General features: G+C 57.9%; 2 protein-coding genes across 2 annotated transcripts in view; both read right to left on the reverse strand.

Annotated features, from left to right (window-relative positions):
• Window positions 1–3,934, reverse strand: POLR2J (RNA polymerase II subunit J). The gene is made up of 4 exons (XM_084881602.1): window positions 3,796–3,934; window positions 2,780–2,869; window positions 936–1,110; window positions 1–229 (listed from the first exon to the last, which is right to left on the reverse strand). Exons 1-4 carry the CDS (start codon window positions 3,846–3,848, stop codon window positions 194–196), a joined length of 354 nt encoding a protein of 117 aa, XP_084737728.1. The 5' UTR covers window positions 3,849–3,934; the 3' UTR covers window positions 1–193.
• The window catches only part of RASA4B (RAS p21 protein activator 4B), a 27,021-nt gene continuing 10,579 nt past the window's right edge, over window positions 3,796–20,237 (reverse strand). Inside the window, exons 6-21 of the mRNA XM_084881523.1 lie at window positions 20,232–20,237; window positions 19,515–19,646; window positions 19,238–19,329; window positions 17,913–18,030; window positions 17,513–17,663; window positions 17,152–17,216; window positions 16,733–16,845; window positions 16,298–16,490; window positions 15,939–16,076; window positions 15,200–15,344; window positions 14,833–15,002; window positions 12,525–12,662; window positions 11,291–11,426; window positions 10,028–10,148; window positions 7,137–7,201; window positions 3,796–6,990 (exon numbers count right to left, since the gene is read on the reverse strand). The exon at window positions 20,232–20,237 is cut by the window's right edge and continues 76 nt beyond it. Coding sequence (XP_084737649.1) covers window positions 6,869–6,990; window positions 7,137–7,201; window positions 10,028–10,148; window positions 11,291–11,426; window positions 12,525–12,662; window positions 14,833–15,002; window positions 15,200–15,344; window positions 15,939–16,076; window positions 16,298–16,490; window positions 16,733–16,845; window positions 17,152–17,216; window positions 17,513–17,663; window positions 17,913–18,030; window positions 19,238–19,329; window positions 19,515–19,646; window positions 20,232–20,237 — 1,905 coding nt within the window. The 3' untranslated portion in view covers window positions 3,796–6,868. The remainder of the gene's footprint in view (window positions 6,991–7,136; window positions 7,202–10,027; window positions 10,149–11,290; window positions 11,427–12,524; window positions 12,663–14,832; window positions 15,003–15,199; window positions 15,345–15,938; window positions 16,077–16,297; window positions 16,491–16,732; window positions 16,846–17,151; window positions 17,217–17,512; window positions 17,664–17,912; window positions 18,031–19,237; window positions 19,330–19,514; window positions 19,647–20,231) is intronic.

Here is a 20,237-nt window from a genome sequence, read left to right on the forward strand (position 1 = left end):
TCTTCTCCAACCTCATTTATTAGGAAGATAAAACAGAATCTATGTACAGGACACAGCGGTGTCGGGGGTGAGGGGATCTCTGGGCTATTTCCAAGGAGGCCACAGTTGGGAGAAGCTGCTCTCTTCCATTTAGTGCCTGGAAAGGGGCCCGGTGCAGGGTAGGAACTGGCCAAGCAAGACTGCTTCCAATCCACTATTCAATTCCTTCTTGCTTGTCTTTGATGGCCACCTGAGGGAAAGGAAAGGCAGTGCACTTAGCTGGAATGGCGGGTCAGGGTGTTGGAAATTCAGCCCTAGCACCTCTAACCAAGGTCTGCCAGGAAACTGCTTGCATGGCTCCAGAGTGCAGCACAAACTGGGGAAAAAAAGGCAGTAAGCCAGGCCCTGAACAGCTCCAGGGAGCTGGGCCGCCAGTAACCCTAGGGACTCTCTGAGCCTGCCCACCGGCCCCTTCACTCATCCTGCTGCCTAGGATGGGAGTCAGGTGGAGCTGAGATGCTTTCTGGTATGTAAGCTGAATCTTTCCCTAAATTGTCTAGACTTTGAAATTCCCTGTCTGAACAGCTGTGACCCCATCTTAGGATGAGCTGCCCTCTAGATAGACATACCCTGGACACAGACAGGCCTTACCAACCACAGAGCTGCCAGCACAGAGAACAGACTTGGAGGAGCAGCACTAAGGGACAGTCGGCCCCTTGCTTCCATAGAGTCCAGAATGCAGACAGCAGGCCCCAGGCAGGCCTCAACTCCATAACCTTATCCACATTTCCTGGAGGCCATGCTCTGTCATCACCTCCACCCCTTCCCCCCAGATAAAAGGAAACAACTCAGGGGTCAATCCTGAGTCAAATGTGGGCATGAGAACCCACATTCCTGGTACATATAGGATAGCGTCCAGACCAAGCCACCCCACTCCTGGCCGGCTGGCTCCTCACCCGGAATCGCTCTTCCAGCAGGGAGAGCTCACTGATGAGGTCTGTGATGGCATTGGTGAAGGCCTCCTGGGGGCTGTAGTCTGGTGTGGTCTGCACACGGATGATGATCTTGTGCTCCAAGGGGTGGGGAACTTTGTAGCCAGCAAACAGCACCTGTGGGTCCTTCAACAGCTGTCTGAGAAACAGGGATGAAGAGTGAGGAGGCTGAGCCTATAGTGCCCTTGGAGCGCTGGCCCCTTGGAGCTACCGGGCTTCTAGACGGGGTCTTCTCATTGAGCAAATGCAGCTGGCAGCTGACACCAGGTGTTCCTTGCCCTTAACTTTGTTGTATGTCTTTTTCCCAAAACAAGTAAAACAGATATTTTGGAGAAGATATACCATATGGAACTCCTCCCACACACACCATCCCCCGTATCCTTGAGGATCAGAACCTTAGCTGGTAAACAAGGTTTCCAATAACCTTTTCCCGGCTTAGGGGAAGTCAGACCCTGCAATGTGCAGAAAGAGACTTCCTTAGGCAGTAAAATTCCAGCCAATGGAAAAAAGCCCCATTCCTAGCTCAAAAGCATCTGACAGCAAATAAAGGCGCAGGGAGAGAAGGCCCCAGACTCTGAGCAGTTAGGGAAATGGATGTCCTTTAGGCAACAGGTTAGCAGCTGCTGTCCACCCCGCTGCGGTCTGTTCTGTGAGGTGGTGAAGTGAAGCGAAGTGGTGTTTTTGCTGGGCACACAGGGTTTTCTCCAGAGCAGCTCAGCCAAGTGTGGGCACCAGGGGGAGCCCTTGCACAGCTGAGGACAATCATACAGCGGAGGAGCAGCAGGCCCCACAGGAGCCTGGGTGCACCACTGGCTGGGTTCAGGTGGGAGTCATCCAGAATATAGGCAACACCACCCTCTACTTCCCCCAGGAGGCCAGGCAGGCCTCAGCCCCGTCTCAAACACACAAACCTGGGAAGGCCTCCTACACTGATGGTACTTTTCAGTGAAATGACAAGTCCCCGGGCCAGAACATCAATCACACTGTTAACCACCTATCTGGCCAGGACTTCACTGGTGTAAACAAACACCCATCAACCAATACCAGATGCTCACTAGGGGTACGGGATAACCACTGGTCCCCTCTCTTACCTCTTCCCCTTATTTTACTCGGTTGCAATCTTATTTTACTCAGTTACAATCTTATTTTACTCAGTTACAATCTTAGGATGCAAGTGTCACTGAGGTCATTGTCACAAATGGGCAGAGAGGGTAGGAGCTAACCTCCACTACTTCTCAGTGCTCATTAACACAAAACCACAAGGAGACCTACTTTTCTGTGGCTTCCTGCATATTCACTTACTTTAGTCAGTAAATGAGCCAATGCAGAGAAATGTGGCTATGTGAACAGGTATCAGTCAGTGTCATTTTGAAGAAAAGGCACTGGAATGAGTAAACTAGCAGAGCAAGCAACCGGGACTCATGCAGCTCAGAGAGACGAGAAAATCTTTTGGCCCTGGCAGTTGTGTGCAGTGGTTAGAGTATTGGCCCGTGCACTGAAAGGTCAAGGGTTGGATTCCCAGTCAAGGGCGCATACCTCAGTTGCAGGTTCCATCCCCAGCCAGGTCTGGGCATGTGTAGAAGACAACCAATCAATGTGTCCCTCTCCCTCTCTCTTACTCCCTCCGCCCACCCCACTTCCATTCTATTTAAAATCAAGGAAAAAATATCAGGTGAGGATTAACAAAAAAAAAATTAATAAAAAAATTTAAAAATCTCTGGAACTTGTACTTTGCCTCAAAGAACACCATTAAACATAGGGCGGGAGGGGGAGACTTAGCCCCTGAGAGCCCTTGACTTGGAACTTACGATTTAATAATGTTTCCTAGTGTGTGATCTTCTTTGTTGATGGTGAACAAACAGGCATTGGGTACTTTGGTGTCCTTGTTAATGGTGATCCTAGGAAGAGACAGAGGCTGGACATTTTAGGATATTAGTAGTATTCCCGGCCTCTACCCACTAAATGCCAGTAGTACCCCTTTGTGACAATCAAAAATGTTTGCAGACATTGCCAAAAGTCCCCTGGGGGGCAGAATGATCCCCAGATGAGAACCTGCTCTAAAGGAAGAATGAAGTGGCTGGCAAGGGCTAGTCCATAAAGCCCTGCATACCAGGTGAAGAGAAATTTGAAAAGCCAATTTTCTCTTAGCCTGAACTAAGCACTTTACATAAATTACTTCATTTACTACCCCCCCCCCCCGGATTTACTTACTGTGATTTAATACCGTAATAAGCCCAATTTCCAGAAAAGGAAAGTAGGCCTCAGGCCGATTAAGTTACTTGAGCCGCTTGCCCAAAGACACACCACACAGGCCTTAAGTGGGGGGTGCAGGAGCCAAGCCCAAGCTCTGTGACCACTACACTACGTTTCCCTTCGCCCCGCAAGCAATGGGGAGCCTGAAGGTTTTCCACGGGCGGGTGGAGATCGGATAGGAGGCTAGGAAACATCACTCTGGCTGCAGCAAGGCGGATAACGGTGGCGGCCCAGGAGACGCGGGAGAAGGCTGCCAGAGCAGGCACTCTGGGTCCAAAACAGACCCGCCACTCCCCGAGTGCCCGGCAGCTGCTTTCCTCTGAGTCTCGGAGCGCTCATCTGCGCAGGGGAGACTCGCCGCCTCGAAGGGCTTTCAGACACAGGTGCGAGATGCTTGGAGAGCGGACGCCCAAGCAAAAGCTGCTTTCCAACCCCGCCCCCCGCCCCCATCTCTCCCCTAAGAGGAGGGCAGAGGAAGCCCCCGGATCTGCAGGAGCTGGCCACAGGCAGCTGAGGGCCCTCGCCCGGCCCTCCACGCCCCGGCTGGCCCCGTCTCCCTCCCCCCACTCACTTCTTCTCGCCTTCGAACAACAAGAACGACTCGAAGGCAGGAGGGGCGTTCATCCTAGCGTCGCAGCCGCCTCCAAAGCCTCCGCGGCCCCACCACAGCCTCCAGAGCACTTGAACGCAACCTCTTCCGGGTCAGCGGCTGCTACCTCTTCCGGAGTTGGCCGACGGCGCCGAGCCCGTGTGAAGACCGGCTCACTGCCCCCTGGCGGACCGGAGGACCTTGCGCAGGCGCCGGAACCCAAGGGCGGGATGGAGGGAGGCTGGTGGCTCTGCGCCCGCCTGGGTTCGCTTCTTCGCGCGTTCGGAGAGCTGGGAGCTACTCTGCGTATGGCGATGTCGTTGTCTAGCCTGAGGGGCAACCCTGAGCCCGACCTCTCTGCTCCCCACAGCCCTTGATCCGTCTTTGGAAATGTGCCCTCAGACTACACAGCAAGAGGCCTCTGGATGAATGGAGCTCTGGGTTATGGGTGGGTGTGGCCGGAGGGGCGGAAGAAGCCTCAGGGGCTCGCAAGAAGCCTCAGGGGCTCGCGAGGGTCCATCCCTTGAACCTGACGGCTGTGTATGGATTAGCCCCCTGCCAGCGCTGCCTCGGCAGATTGCTGCAAGACCCGTGGCTATGTTGTAACTGGTTTGCCAAGTGGCCTTGTGACCGAGTGAGCTTCTTGTTAGGGGTACAGTTGGTGAGGGCTGAGCAGGAGGCAGGTATGTATGTAGGCATGAGAGGCTCTGGGAGGGATAAGTGCATCTGTCCCTGTTTTGATTGGTTGATATTCTGCAGACTACAGCTTAGTATAAAGGCCCTGCCTGAGCTGTTTGAAGCAACAGGGACTGGAGTCTATGTTAGCTACTAGAGCCCTAACAGCTTCCCGGCTGTTTCTCTAGGTCTGGGCAGCAGCCAAGAAGCCCCAGAGGAAATCTGAGCCTCCACAGCCATTTTTTTGTGAAGGGCCATTTCCTACTTGAGCCTCGAGCCCTGGGGCGAGGCCCCACCAACACCTTGACTCTCCAGCTCAAGCTGGTGGGCACCTTTGTACCTGCTGAGAAATAGAGAGCAATTAAGGTAATGGTGCCCTGAGGTTGTAACCCTCTCTTCTGAGTCATCCTGGCAAAGTTTGGGCCAAGGATGCTACCTTTGTCAGGGCTGCAGGGGCCTGGATGTGTCAAGACTGGCTGCCCTTAACTGATGGGGAGAGGAGTGTCAGCCAGCAGGGGCTTCACCCTCCTTGCCCTGGGGAAGTATGCCCTGTGTTGGGGAGTTCTGCTCACACTTGCCCTTTGATTCCCAAATCAGCACGAGACCCCAGGCTCCAGAAGCTGAGACTCAATTTTGGTGACCCAAGAGGAGGCCAGCGACCATCCCCATCTGATAAGACAGGCCTGTCCGCACAATCGTGAAAGAAGCTGCTGGGACTAGGGGTGTAAGAAACATTATCCAACCTCAGAAATAGGCGAAGGGGGCGTGTTCGGTCAATGTCGTACTGCAGCATAATTGAACAGGCCTGACCAAGGGTTATTTAATGTCTAGGGCATAGAGCCTGGGAGGGCTTGCAGATCAGATCAGGCCTGTCACCTGTTTTTATAAGTCAAGTTTAATTGGACTAAGCTAAGCCCCTTTGTTTACTCATTGTCTGTGGCTGCTTTTGTGCTCTGAGAATAATTGGGACCAAAACTTGCATGCCTGGGTCTTCTCAGAAAGTTGGCCGATCCCTAATCTTGGGGAATGGACTCGGGTTTGACTTTGGTATCATTCTATTAGAACCCAGACACTGAAGTTATATATAAACTTGTACGTTTCTGTCCCACAGAGAACATCATCTTTTCTCAGAATGCTTACTAATACGTACCTAGCTTCTCAAACTACTCTATGAGCTATCTTTGTCGAACACTCATTTCCTCGTGTAATAAATCTTTGATACATGTTCGTTCTGTATTTGTGTGAGTCACTTTTTAAAAATATACTTGAAAACTATACTTTGACAGGGATTTCCAAAAGGAAGTTGGTGAGAATTTGCCCAGATTTTCCACAGGCAAGGCTCCGAGCTTGGTTGGATGAGAGTTTGAGAGAATGTATTGGAAGCTCCGGCCCCTTCCCCATCTTGTTAATGAGGTTGGAGGTTACTGACTACCTAGAGGTGGGTTGGGATGAGGGCAGGGAGGTGACGGCCCGAGGGAGCCTTGCTTTGAAGAAAGCGTTGGCTGAAGGAATGCTGGCAGGGCCAGGCCATGTGTGTTGGCATTACGAGTCTTCAGGACCCTTGGAGCCTGTTGGGGCCTCAGGGAGAGGACAGCGGGCGGCCAGGGCAGGCTATGGGCATGTGGGGGATGGAGGTGTGGAACCCAGGGGCTGGTGAGGACAGCAGCGGGAGAACAAAGGAGCCCCCTGGGAGGGAGGGAAGCAAAAAAGAAGGGGTGAGGCGGCAGAGGCCATTGGGGCCCCAGTCCTTGACCACCTCCCCCCACCCTGTCCAGCACCCCATCAGCTGTTTGGGTCCCCAAGCCCCATCCTTCCTCTGGCCCCCACAGGAGACCCCAGAGCCACAGTTACAGCAGGTTTATTGTTGGCGACAGAGCTCTGCACGGCTCTCCCAGGGGCGCGGCCGGCGGCTGTGAGGAGAGCAGGTGCAGTGGTGGCCCAGAGCCAAGTGGGTGCGAAGGTCAAGGCCGGCCCTCCTGGGCTCTGTGTTCCCTCCCATCTCTCTGCGTAAGGAAGTGCCAGTCCACGTGGTGTGGACCATCTCCGGAGTAGCTCCTGGCAGGGTCTGCCCTGGGCAGGGGTGGAGGCCCCCGGAGAGTCTGGGCTAGTGGCGGCGACAGCTGCAGGGACCACGGGAAGCAGCCAGGCCTCTCCGAGGAGCGGGAGCCCCCGGTCCCCCTAGAGACTTCCTGTGGGTGGTGATGGGCCAACGCCGCCAGCTTTGGACTTCTGGATCCCCTGGTCCCTGGCTACCAAGCTCACCCAGCCCAGGAGAGACCCAGGGCCTGCCCCCCAAGGAGAGGGCCCGAGGCGGAGGGTGGAGAGTGCACCAGGGGCGTCGGGCACCGGCCGGGCTCGGTGAGGGAATGCAGGCCGGGCCTCACGTCTGCAGCTCCAGGAGGCAGCTGGGCTCCGAGGGCGGGGAGCTGGCGGGGCTGCGGCGGTGCGCCTCCCGGAGGTCCCGCAGCACCTGCAGCAGCTGGGCCAGGGCGTCCTCTGGTGCTGAGGGCAGGCGCAGTCTGAGGGCCGAGCAGGCGGAGCCTGGCCTCCCAGGGCTTGTCTCAAGGACGTGGGCCTCAGGAGCCCCACTTACAGCATCCCCGCATGGGGCTCACACCACGGAGGGGTTCCCGATGGGAAGGACCTACCTTCCCCGGGGCCCGTGAGCGTGGAGCCTGCCCCTGTGCCTGCACGCAGCTCCTGGTGCTTCTCCCTGTGGGAGGGCAGAGGGGCTCTTGTTGGCCATGCTGGGGAGGCTGGGGGACCCAGGGCGGGCCTCCTAAGCCACAGGGGCCGGCTCTTTCAATCTAAGGGGAAGGAACCTGGGCCCAGGTCTTGGCCCCTGGTCACCTCCTGCCTCCCCTCTTCCAGCCTCCTCCTCTAGTCCCCACCCTCCCCACTGCGCCTCCCCGCTGTGCCCCAGTTCCACCACGTCGCTCCTGATTGGGAGGGCCCGTGGGGAAAGAGCCAGTTGGCGCCTGAAATCCCTCTAGTATTCACTGGCTATGGAATGAGTTAACTGGCACGGAGACCGTGACATGTAAGCATCGTTCCTAACCGCTTGTCCCCAGTCCCGTCAGGTGTGGTCCTCTGTGTGCCTATGCGGAGGGGGGGCGAGCGGCCGCATGGACCCCATACCTGGAAGTTCCTTACTTAGGAATTCTTCTGGCCCGGCCCTCGTGGCAGCTCCCGGTCTATTTTGGGAGAGACGTTCCCCTCTGCCAAGGTCTAACAGGCTTCCTCCTCCTCAGGCACCTGCTCTCCTGCTCCTCTCAGGGCATCGCCTTGGCCTTGGCCCACGCTGCCCCCACTGCCCAGAGTGCCCTTCCCTGCTTCACTCCCTACCAGACCCTCCGAGCCTCACAGACCAGCTCAGCCGTCATTCCCTCGCTCCTCCCCTCGTGTTCTTATTCACATGTATGGTGGGGCTGAAACGCGAAAGGCTCTGTTCTCAGTCCTGGCACTAGAGCAATGAATACTACCGGCTGCCCTCAACAAGCTCAGTGTAACTGCGACAGGCAGGACATGAGTAAACAACACGTACTGACGAGTTCCATTACGTTCTAGAGTAACGGTGCTCAGGGAAGGCATCTCCGACAGGTGGCATTTGAGCAGAGGCCCCAATCAGGTGAGGGAATAAGCCATGTGAATTAGCTGGGGAAGAGCCTTCAGGCAAAGACACAGCACGTGCAAAGGTCCTGTGGTGGAGAGTCCCAGATCGAGCAAGACGGCAAGGACAGCGTCAGCAAGCTTAGCCCAGAGGGCCTGATGGTGGATGAGGCTTAGAAGCAGGTCAGCCAGGGCACCTGAGCACTGCAGCCAGGACAAAGCTTGGATTGTAAGGATGTAGAAAGCCAGTGGGGGTGTGAAGCGGGGGAGTGGTGTGACCTGTTTTATGTTTGAGAGGATCACTCTGGGGGCCGTGTGGAGAAGAGATCCTAGCCAGGTAGGAGCAAAGGCAGAATGGCCAGGTAGAAGGTTCCTATGTCCTCCCTAGGATGGAAGATGTGCGAAGCTCGGACAGGGAGAGCCACAGCGTAGACACAAGAAGGGGCCGGTCAGGCCTTATTCTGACAGTAAAGACAAGGGGCTGGGCTGGCGGAAGGGCTGGGTGTGGGGCTGGGGAAAGTGAGGAAAGTGGGCCCACTGTACTCAGAGGGAGGAAGAAGGTCAGAGGAGGGAGGTGGCGATGTGGTGATGGAAGCAGAGTCTGGAAGGATGCACTTTGATGATGGAGGAAGGGGCCAGAGGCCCTTTGGCTGTTAGCCATTGAGACTGAGTTCTGACTTATGATCTCTAGAACTGTGAGAGACTAAATCTGAGTTGTTTTAAGCCACCAAGTGTGTGGTAATTTGTTACAGCAGCCACAGGAGACTTATACGGCAGGCGGTTGGGTCGGTGGGTCAGAGGTCCTGGTGGGCGGAAAGACACCAGAGAAGGTGAGCTGGAATGAGGGGAGGGGTGGCCGAGTGGTCCCGGAGGTGGGGAGGCCCCTAAGGCAGAGGGTGGTGGTTAGAACCATGGGCGCTGGTCCTACGGTGGGACCCACCTGAACCCAAGGCGTCTTGGGTTCAAATGTTAGCTCCACTGCTTCCTGGCCTAAATGGGCATAATAATAAGAGTGCCTGCTTGGTCCAGTGGTTGTGAATATTGCATGTGTTTAGACATAAAGTGAAATCCAAGTGGAGCCTAGATGACGATGATGTGATGCGGAGGAGGAGGAGGAGGCAGGAGAGGCCGTCGGGGGTAGTCACAGGAGTGAAGGTTCAGGTGAAAGAGTTAGGTCTCTGGAGTGTGGAGCTCGGGATCAGAGTGAGAGGGTGGTGGCTGCGTCCTTGGGTGGAGGATGAAGTTGGGGAGCAAGGGGGCCAGAACGGTGGAGAGAAAGCCGGGCCAGAAAGGAGTGACCTGCAGCTCACAGGGAGGTGAGGGGGTCTAGTCTGGCAGCGTGGGCTTTGAAGGATGCTGAAGAGGCAAATCCTGGAAGAGCAGAGGAGGAAAGAACAGCCACCCCCTTCCAGGCCCAGGTGTAGGGGTGCGGGGGACACGCCTGCCCAGGGAAGCAGTGATACCAGGAAGCACTGCGCCCCTTTAAAACGGCCCCACGCTGGACCCCCAGAGAGTCTGCGTCACGGGGCAGGGCCAGGGCATCCTGTTTTCAAGTTGTTTCTGAAAAGCATCCTGTTTTTCCGACACCGTAGCCAGGGTGGAGAACCACTGAATGAACCGAGATGGCCACGGAACACGAGGAGCTGGCGGAGGACAATGCTGTGCTCGGAGGGCACCACGAGAAGGCCGGACAGGTGGGGAGTCCGGTCAGCCTGCCCTGGGGGCCCTCCTCCTAACGTGAGCTGGCCTCAGGTCGTGGGGGCCCCTCCCCAGGTGTGGCTGCCGAAGCCAAAAGGTGCTGGCATGATTAGAAGGGAGGTGACCAGCTCTGCCCTGAGCCTGAACCCCAGCTCTGCCCCCTCCCTGGCACGTTTCGGGGTGGCCCCAGCTCTCCCATTGGGGCTCACTGCCCCTGTACAGACTGCCTCACCGCAGTGCCGCCTCCATGCCCAGCAGGTGCCGGTAGATGAGCTGGGCCTCCAGGTCATGGTCCAGAGGGTCATTCCATTCCTGCAGGGTCACCCGTGACCGGGTCTTATCACAGCCCAGACCTGGGGGCGGGGAGAAGGCAGTTTCAGGCGGGCATTGTGAGTGCTCCTGTCCAACTTCCTGGCGGTCCAGACGGGAGAACTAGGCCTAGAGAGGGAAAGGGACAGACTCAGGGGGCCCCGTGCAGGCCGGGCTGGGAGCACAGTCTGGAAAGTCTGGCCCAGGCCTCCCCATGGCTTTCCACACTCCCAGGGCGGTAGCTTCTCTCTCGGGTTCGCTCCTGAGCCACAGGGTGCCTGACTGCAGAGCGTGGGAGTGGCCCAGGACACCACTCAGGGAGCTGGACCACTTTCTAGAAGCCTGCCTGGAAGCAGGCAGAGAGCACCTGGAGGTAATGTCATGGTGAGGGAACCAGCAGGGGTTGTGCCTTGGAATGAGCTGCTAACCTTGGTAGAGGCACCTGCCCTCACTGTACCTTAGTTTCCTCCTCCATAAAATGGGGCTTCTGGGCTCCGCCTCATAGTGCCCTGGGGAGCCCACTTCCCAACGACCAGGGTTCTCACGGGGATGGGTATAGTCCGAGGCTGCAGGCAAGGCCAACCAGCAAGAGACACCCTTGCAAAGAGCTGCCAGTTTCCACCTCCTGTTCAACCTCAGATCCAGGGCTGGTGGGTCAGGCTGCAATGGCCTCTAGCCACACTAAAGTAAAGCTGTTTGAATTTAATTAAAATTAAATAGCCAAAACCAGTTTGACTCAGTGGATAGAGCGTCGGCCTGTGGACTTAAAGGTCCCAGATTCGATTCCGGTCAAGGGCATGTACCTTGGTTGTGGGCACATCCCTAGTGGGGGTCTGTGCAAGAGGCAGCTGATTGATGTCTCTCTCTCATTGGTGTTTCTAACTCTCTATCCCTCTCTCTTCCTCTCTGTAAAAAAAAAAAAATCAATAAAATATATATTTTTAAAGATAAAATTTAAAAGTACTTAAAATTCAGTTCATTGGCTTCACTAGCCACAGTTCAAGTGCTCACCAGCCGCTTGTGCCTGAGGCTCAGATACACACCGTTTCCGTCATCACAGACCATTCTAGTAGAAGCTCCTCCGTGCCACCCTCTGGTGCCCAAGGCCCAGGGTCCCGCCACCAGCTCCAGGGCCAGGCCGCCCGCCGGGGACAGACGCGGCCGGCAGGCCCCGGCCTCACCCCACCTGTCCTGTCCTTCTGGTGGCAGCAGCTCCACTTGTCCCCGCGGAAGACGCCAGGGTGGTAGGAGCCCAGCAGGCCCGTGTTGTTGATGCTCACCTTCCGCAGGGCCGACAGCCACTGGTTCAGCTCATTCACACACTGCGGGACCAGAGGTGGGGGGATGGGGCTGATCAGAGACTGCCCCCTCCAGGAAGCCCTCCGCGCTGCAGCTCCTGTGCCAACACAGGACGACGCGGTCCCCGCCGGCACACTCCGCAGCTTCGAGTGCATGAGGAAAGACTGCCCTCTCCCAGTGGGCCCAGCCACGCCCGAGCATGGGCTGAGTTTCAGCTGCCACTGCCCCACGGCCATGCACTTGGGTAGTCAGTCCACAACCTGCCAGCCATACGCGGTGGCCCTGTTGTCACCACGCTTTCCCTGTGGCTCTGCACTCTGACCCACCGGGGAGCCCGTAGTGGGCAGGGCCCTGTGAGACAGGTCTGTGACCACCTAACACCTGCAGGATTGTCACTCCCTGGGAAAGCCAGGCCCCTCCAGCTTCCTGCTGTGTCCTTCCTCCATGTGTTCTTCCCCTAATACTCCATCCTTCACCCGTCCCTTCCCCACTGCCAATCAGAGGCCCTCCTAACTAGCACCCCTCCCTGCGGCACCCCACTTGATCCTTCCCTATCTTAGTCTCCATTGGTTCCCTTCAAGGCACTGTTTGCCATAGTAAATATTTATTATTTATCAGCCCATCTTCTTCCCTGGAGTATAAGGTCCATTAGGGCAAGGGCCCTGTTTTGTCTGCTGCCGTGTGCCCCCCACCTGGAACAGTGCCTGGAACCTAGCAGGTACTCAATAAGTATTTTTAAAATGAATGAATGAATGAATGAGTTAATCCACAAACAGAAAAAAAAAAACACATGGACAGAGAAGGAGATGTGAGAGCATGCACCCAGAGCCACACACATGCATAAACATGATGGTTATGAGTGGATATGCATGTACACAGAAACACAGAGGCACCAACCAACTCAGACACCTGGAAGCACAGTTTCCCACAGATGTGTGCCATGTGTAGCCGGGCCTACACGGGGGTGCCCAGGCAGGCCCACACAGAGACACACACGGCACTCACATCACCTCTCACATACCTTGCTGTGCCCGATGTGGCTGGGAGACTCATTCATTCCAGCCCACCCAGGGCCACCCACAGCACCCCTCCCCCAGGGCGCCCCCACCCCGTGGCCACACCTTGCATTGCAGGTAGGCGGTCTGAGGCCTGCCCGTGTCGTCCGTGTAGATGACCTGCATGATGTGTGAGCTGCCAAAGCTCTTCTCCTCCACCTTTTCTGCCGCCCGGAGGTTGGCCAGCTTGATCAGGGCACTTTTCTGGGAAGGGGAGAGGAAGGGAGGCTCAGGGTCTTGGTTGAGGCCATTCCAGTCCCTAACCTGGGGCCTCAGTTTCCCCTTCTGCAGCACCAGGCATTGGCGTGGGGGACCCCTAGTGCCCATCTCTCCAGGAGCCTGCTCTGTGAGTGACCTCAGCCAGGACAGAATGCAGACAGATGGGGCCCAAGTGCCCAGCCTCTCGGAGGCTCCCTGCCGTCCCGGGAGGTGTGAATTTTGGAAACGTTTCTAGACACCCAGCATTCCCCGGGGCTGGAAGGTAATGCCTGCCATGGACCAGGCCTGTGCCTTTGCAGTCACTAATTTCCCAGCTGGCCTTTAGTTTCCCAAGCTCTAAGTCACATTCCACCGCCTACCACCCCTCCCGCCATCACAGAATCGAATGAGACACAAATGGGACAGAGAAAAGCTCTGGATGCAGAATGTCCACTCCCTGAGACAGCTCCAGTCTGCTCAAGCTGAGTCTCTGCCACTAGGCCCAGACCCTGCTCTCCCTGCCTCTGGACACCCTCCCATCAGAAATCACCAGGCCCCACACCACCCAAATGACCAGTTCCCATGGTCCTTGGGGTAATGCCCCCGCCCCCACCCCACTGGCTTCCGTGACAGAGGGAGGCAGTGCCATCCCTTGGAGGAGTGGGAAGCCGTGGTGGGGAGCCCTGGGGACACATGTCTGAGCCGTCTGCGGTTGGGGCCGCTGAAAGGACAGAAGGGACAGCCCAGAGGATGTGGGGCCAGGCCTGCTGCAGAGGCGGCGGGAGGGAGGTGGTGGAGGGCGGCATGGCACGGGGGACACACAGGACTCGCCACAGAAAGGCAGCTCCCGGGAACAGAAAGGGGCCCAGGGCAGGATGAGGAGGGCCCTGCCAGGGAGCCAGGCTTTGCTGAGGCTATAGAAGATGTTGAGGGAAGCCAGGGCTGGGCAGTTGCCCAGAGGAAAAAAAAAAAAAAAAAAAAAAAAAAAGCTGGAAAGTGGGAGGCCCAAGCTGAGGGGCCACCCCAGGGAGCTCCTTCTCCCCTCAGTATTCCCTGGCTGCTCAGAGCTGGGTTGGGCACCCCTGGCTGGCCGTCCCGAGCCTGGCTGAGTGGGGGTCAGGGTGGCCCAGCAGCGGTCAACAGGGCCACCCAGAAAGTGTACACTAAGCCCTTCTTGGGAGAAAAGTGCGCAACAGAGGCCAGCCCAGGGTCACAGTGTCCTTAGCAATTCCACTGACCTAGGTCCTGCTCCAAGCCAGATCCTGGCTCTGCACCTGGACAAAGATTATCTCAGCTGATCCTTAAACACCTGTTAAGTAGGGACCACTGTCTCCAATTACAGCCAAGACACCAAGGCCCCGAGAGGCTGAGACACTTCCCCTGGGTACACAGGGCTGAAACCCAGGACTCCCCCAGCCCCTCTCTGCTTCCCTGCTCTCCCACTGATGCTCCTCTCAGCCTCCCACCCTCCTACCCCACCTGACCTAGAAGCCAGAACTGGACACCATCTCAGCTACCTGTCCCCTTCCCCCTTCACTGAGGAGCTTCTTTCTCATGGGTCTCTCCACCCCACCCCCCAAAATAAGCTTTTATTGATTTTAGAGAGAGGGGAAGGGAGAAGGATAGAGAGATAGTAACATCTTCGCCATTGATCAGCTGCCTCCTGCATGCCCCCTACTGGGGATCAAGCCCACAACCAGGGCCTGTGCCCTGACTGGGAATCAAACCAGCAACCTCTTGGTTCATGGGTTGATGCCACACCAGCTGGGTTCTTCTCACAGGCCTTTTTTTTTAAAAAAAAAATTTATTTTATTGATTTTTTACAGAAAGGAAAGAAGAGGGATAGAGAGCCAGAAACATCGATGAGAGAGAAACATTGGTCAGTTGCCTCCTGCACACTCCCAACTGGGGATGTGCCCGTAACCAAGGTACATGCCCCGGTCTGGAATCGAACCCGGGACCCTTGAGTCCGCAGGCCGACACTCTATCCACTGAGCTAAACCGGCCAAGGCTCTCACAGGTCTTAACTGATTTTGCAGCTACCATCAGAAGGCTAGTCCTGCCTGGCTTTCTTCTCTGATCCTAGTGGACCCTGGGACGGGCTCTGAGGAAGGAGCAGGTGCCTCCAGGGTGATACCTCTCAGAGCCCCACCTGCCTGCCTCTCTCCTCACCCACCTTGGAGCCGGGTGTCTTGGCAAAGCTGAGGGCCTCCGTGGTGAGGGAGAAGTGGAGCTTCTTGAAGGAGGAGGACATGAGGGGGCCCTTGCCCTTGGTCCTGTGGATGAAGAGCGGCCCCTCCTTCACTGGCGGCATCTGCAAACTTAGCGCCCTCTGCAGGTCCAGTTCTGCCAGGTGGGGAACGTAGGGCAAAAAGTGAGCTCAGTGGGGCCCCTAGCAACAACAGCAGGCTGCGGGTGGAGCTTCCAGAAGCACAGGCAGGGGCAGAGCCACAGGGGCAGAGTAGCCAGAGGCCCAGAGGTAGACGGGGCCACAGGAGTGGTGGTGGTCAAATGCAAACAGGGTCCTGTGGGTGGGGCCTCACCTTCCTTCTCCTGGATGTCCACCAGCTTGGTGATGAAGTCCTTCAGCTGGGCCACGCCCTGGCGCACAGTGGGCTGCAGCGGCTCCATCCAAGCCTCCTTGGCCCTGGAAGCCGGCGTGTCCATGTTGCCCACATTCTGGATGGCCTGGAGATGACAGCAGCTTCAGGGGCCCAAACCGACACATACACCCCCTCCCCCAGTCTGTGCTACTCCCACAATAGAAACGAGGCAGAGTCAGCATAGGCTCTGCTCACAGGCCCACTCCTACCCCATGGGGACCAAGGGTAAACAGACCACTAAGTCTGAGACATTTAGGGCCTGATCGTTGATGCTACCTAGGCCCCAACCTATTGATATTACCCTTCCTTTGCATGTCTTACTTATATCAGACTCTGCCCCACGGGGTATGCCAGCCCCCGCCCGGTGCTGGACACACAGCCTGGGAGTAAGCAGACATGGGGCTGACAGGCCCAGGATTCACCACCAACAGGCCTTGAGGAGGTGGGAGGGAGGTAGTGGAGGGTGGCACACCACAGGTGGATACACAGAAGTCCCTCACAGGCCTGTTTCCTTATCCATGAGGTTGGGCAACCGTGGAAAAGCTTTGTAAGCTGGGCAGTGCCACGTGAGAGTCTCAGTAGCCTGGTCACAAGGACTCCCCGGAGCCAGGTGGGAACAAGTGCAGTGGAGGCGAGGACCCCTGTGCAGCACCAGCTGGGCATCCGCCTGCAGCCTCACCTTGGCCAGCAGCAGCAGCGTGCGGCTGGTGCGGGCGTCTGCGTGCCGCTCCCGCAGGTGGAAGAGCTTGGGTGCCATGATGGCGGGAGAGACGAAGCGCAGGCACAGGAAGCTGGTGACAGCGATGAATGGCACGTTCTGGAGGGGTGCGGAAGGGCCGTGGGCTGGACTCCCCCAAGCCTGAGCTCCTCAGAGCCCCTTTCCCTTCCGTGCTGTCCCTGTCTCTCCCCAGAACCCTGCCCCTCTTCCTGCCCTTGGCTACGAACTCCACCACCGCCTCCGCTGGGCCTTGGGGTCCCACTGCTCCCGGGTCCCTACCGCTTTCTTCTCTCTCCCAGCCCTGCCTGCAGGGGGCGCACCTCGTGCTGGGCACCGGGGAATCGCTCCCGCACACGCAGGAAGAGCTGGCGGAAGGTGGCGCGGACCACGGCGGGGCAGGCTTGGACGGAGCGACAGAGCGCGCTCAACAGCGCCCCTAGGTGGGCGCGCAGCGTCTGTGCGCTCTGCTGTAGCACCTCAGCCTCAGTCTGTGGGCGGTGCAGCCCCGAGCACCTGCGTGGGCCCAATGCGGACAGTCAGCGTCTGCACACATAACAGGCAGGGACTCCCAGAGATACAGGTGCAAAAAGGCCATCAACTGAGTTAGGAACCCAGAGACAACGCACGGGTGAGCAGGTAGACAAAAGGTAGATCCAGGCAAAAAGAGCCATAAACATATACTTGCAGACATAGCTGACCCCCATCTCCAACCCCTTGTCCCCCCCGCCCCAAGGATTCCCCGCCGCCCATCTCACCCTACATCCTTGACCTCTACTTTACTGGGGTCCAGCTCCACGTACTTCTTCTCCTCAAATACCCTGTCAATGATGGGGCCCAGAATGCTGTGCAGATACCGCATCCCAGCCACCTGGGGGCCACCAAGAGCAGCATTAGTCCTGTCTCCTGGTTATCACCCCGCCCCTGGCCTCCCAGCCACCCTGTGCACCATCTGCCTGCTGTCTCCACTCAGGACTGGCCAGGCACATAAGGAATGCAGCTCAAACTGTTGCTACATGAATGAATGAATGAATGAATGAATGAAGTGAATCAATGAATCAATTAATCAATGAAGGAACAACTAACAGAAGCCTTGAATTTAAGCTATGTCTCTTGGCCTCTCTGAACCTTCGTCTCCTCGTCTACAAAACAAAAGCAAGATACCATGCAGCCTCACCTTCAGAAAAGACTCCATGGACTTGGTGGCCAGAGAGTTGCTCCGGAACAGGGTGTTGGCCTCAGCTACAATGAGAAATTCCAGTGGGCGGAGGGCTGGGAGCGGGATACGCTTTGGGGAAGAGGACCCCGGGTGTTCTAAGAGGGCCCTTCAGGAAAGAGCCCCCTTGCCTGTGTCTCAACCCATCGCCTTCTGCTTTCCCCCTTGCTTCCGAACCTGACCCTTTCCCCCTACTCGAATCCATCTACCTCCTACAGGAGGGCCTCCTAGATTTCTCCCACCCCAGCATCTCCAGAGTCCTTGGCTCCCTGCTCCACCCTCCCCCGCAGCCTCAGACAGGCCGCTCCCTCCCGGGCCTCACTGGTGCGGCTCAGCTCCAGCTGGAAGAGCAGGTCCAGAAAGCCTTTGGCGAGGCCCTGCCCCAGGAAGAGCTTGAGCAGGTTGGTGGCTACTTCCTGGCGGCACTCGGTGCTGGTCATCTCCTCGATGAGCGGGATCAGCTGTGCGGGGCCCTGCGCGAGGCAGCAAGGAGAGGCGGGGCTGCAGGTGCACAGGGAACCCAACCCTTCCCTCTGAGGCCCTCACAGGGCCACAGGGAGCGTGAGGGAGTTTTCTCAGGAGATGGCAAGGGCCCCTGGACACCAGCTGGTTCCCTACCATCCTGAGAACTGGTTCTGGCTCCTCAGAGGGGGGTTAGATGGACAGGAGGGCCAGGCCTACCATCCCTGGACCCTCCTTCCTTCCCTGGGGGCCCCCCTCACCTGGGTGCCCAGCGTCACCTCTCGGCACAGCAGCTGCACCAGGGGCTGGTAGCAGCTAGAGGGCAGCACCGTCTCGTCCCGCAGCCGCACCTCCAGCTGCAAGGAGCCCAGGTTGCCCCTGGAATGGGCAGCGTGTGACCTCTCCACCAGGGACCCTGGGCCGTGCCCCCTCCCCAATGCCTCCGTCTTCCCTGCTTGGGGCCAGCCTCCAGTCTCCCCACGGACCCCTCCACCTTTGTTCCTTGCCCTGCCCCACCTCCCACTCTTTGCCGAAGTGGTTTGCTCCGTTTGGAAAGCCCTTCCTGCCTCTATTCTCATGGGAACTCCATCTGTCCTCAAGGCCTGACTCCTTGCCCCCTCTAGACTCCTGTGGACTCTGGCTTGACCCTCAGGACTTGTTGGGCTCCCTGTTGTAAACTCCTGGGGAACAGTTGCTTCGTGTATACACTTCACACCGGAAGCAAGTCCCCAACCTGCATCACAGCCTGCCAAGGGCCCTGGGGCTCCAGCAGGCCAGCAACCTGCCCCATGAGATCTAAGTCCCAAGCTCCCCTCCCCCTGGGGGCACAAGCAGAGCTTAAGTCTCTGAGGCCCCACTGCGCGCAGCACAGCGCGGTCCAGTGATGCTGCCCGCGTGGCCTCGCCTGCCGCAGGCGCCGGGAGACAAAGTGCCTGGGCGCTGGGGTCAGCCGCCCTGTTGAGGGTAAGGATGGGGGTCTGGGGCCTTAAACAGAGAGACAAGGCTCGACCATCCAAGGTGGGGGCACTGCTGAGCTCCCGTTTCTGGGCTGAGGGGTGGGCAGGCAGGGCTGCCAGATTTAGCAAAATAAAAGTACAAGGCACTCAGTTAAATCTTAAAGTTTAGTTTTAAGCTTATTTCAAATATCTCATGGCCATACCTAACCTAAGAAATTATTCACCGCTCATCTGAAGTTTGGTTCTAACTGGACATCTTGTACTTTATCTGGCAGCCTTATGCCCAGAGAATCTGGGGGCAAGTCAGAGCTCTGGTTCTGAGGACTTGAACTCTAGTCTGAGGTCTGCAGAGGAACTCTCAAAGGGAAAGGGTCTGAAGGCTTGTTCCTGAAACTTTCGGATGGCAGAAAGCAGGAGGCCTGTGCTGCCTCAGAGCTCAGAGGACTGAGCGGAGCGCAGGACTGAGGGAGGGACTGGGTGGGCACGAGCTGGAAGAAGCCTGGGGCTGCATCACCCACCCCTGACCGGCCGCCTGCCCGCCTGCCTGCCTGCCTGCCCGCCAGAGCCCACGCTCAGCCTCCCCCAGGCCTGGAGCCCACCACCCCAGCCACCAAGTTCCAGAAACTCACGCTTCCCTCCGCCTCTTGGACAGGTCGGGCTGCAGCTGGAACCAGCCCTCCTCCTGCTGGGCCGCCCGCAGGCTCTGGACGTTGACCACCACCTGGGGGCGGGGCAGAGACAGGGCGGGGCCACACTATTCTGTACTTTCAGAGGGTCCCTGAGCACGGGGGATAGTTGGGGACAGGTAGTTGCTGGTTCTGGGGAGCCCCGGGTCTCCTGAGTGCCCTCTGTGGGGAGGCTGGAGGGATGGGTGGCAGGTGCAGCCTGGAGGGGCAGGGTGCTCACCTTGCCCAGGAAGTCATTGCGGCTGACCAGGTCCCAGTCCCAGGCCTCCACGCACAGTGCCTCTGGCGCCCCCTCCTCCAGCTCGAACTCGAATGTCTCGTTCCAGCGTGGGTAGCACGATTTCTTCACAACCTGCCCGGAAAGCAGGCGGCTGGCTCCGTGGGCTTCCCACACCCAGCCCAGGGCAGACCCTGCCCAACAGCTCCCCTAGGTTCCCTGCAGGGACCCCTTTCCAGCAGGGGCCGGGCGGAGGCCCTGCCATAGCAGATGTAAACACTTCCTGCCCAAGTCCCCACCCGTTCCTCAAACGGGGAAACGGAGGCCCGGAATCAGGCACTTGCCCAAGGCCACTCAACTGAGGAGCACCAGACTGCGGGAAGAGCCAGGTCTTCACGCCCTCCCCCCAGGGCTGAGCCCACCCCCTGTGGTTCCGGAGGTGAGGAGGGGCACTGAGGCAGCTGTTGGCTTTGCCGCTTGTCTGGGTCCGGCCCAGCCAGGAGTGAGACGCGGCAGAGGCCACAGAGGTTGGTGCCAGAAGGGCCGGCCCCGCTCTGTGTCCGCAGAGAGGTCACCCTGCTTTTCCGAACCTCCTCTGTAAGAGGGCAGCCCAGCCTCACCGCCCAGGTGAGGGCGAGGAGGTGGTGAGGCCGAGAGGGGCATGGGTGGGGCCCTCAGCCTCCCTGCCCCCTCCCCCTCCCCAGCCCCAGGCCCCCTCACCGAGGT

The sequence above is a fragment of the Pipistrellus hanaki genome, assembly GCF_964339955.1.
Source record: "Pipistrellus hanaki genome assembly, chromosome: 4".
NCBI classification, from domain to species: Eukaryota; Metazoa; Chordata; class Mammalia; order Chiroptera; family Vespertilionidae; genus Pipistrellus; species Pipistrellus hanaki.

What these genes read in the sequence shown, in the direction of transcription:
- POLR2J (XM_084881602.1), bottom strand. Translation starts at nt 3,848, where the DNA reads ATGAACGCCCCTCCTGCCTTCGAGTCGTTCTTGTTGTTCGAAGGCGAG. An exon ending in TTGTTCGAAGGCGAGAAGAA is followed by an intron (nt 2,870 to 3,795) that starts GTGAGTGGGGGG and finishes GTCTCTTCCTAG; the next exon opens with GATCACCATTAACAAGGACA. An exon ending in TGCTGGAAGAGCGATTCCGG is followed by an intron (nt 230 to 935) that starts GTGAGGAGCCAG and finishes CCTTTCCCTCAG; the next exon opens with GTGGCCATCAAAGACAAGCA.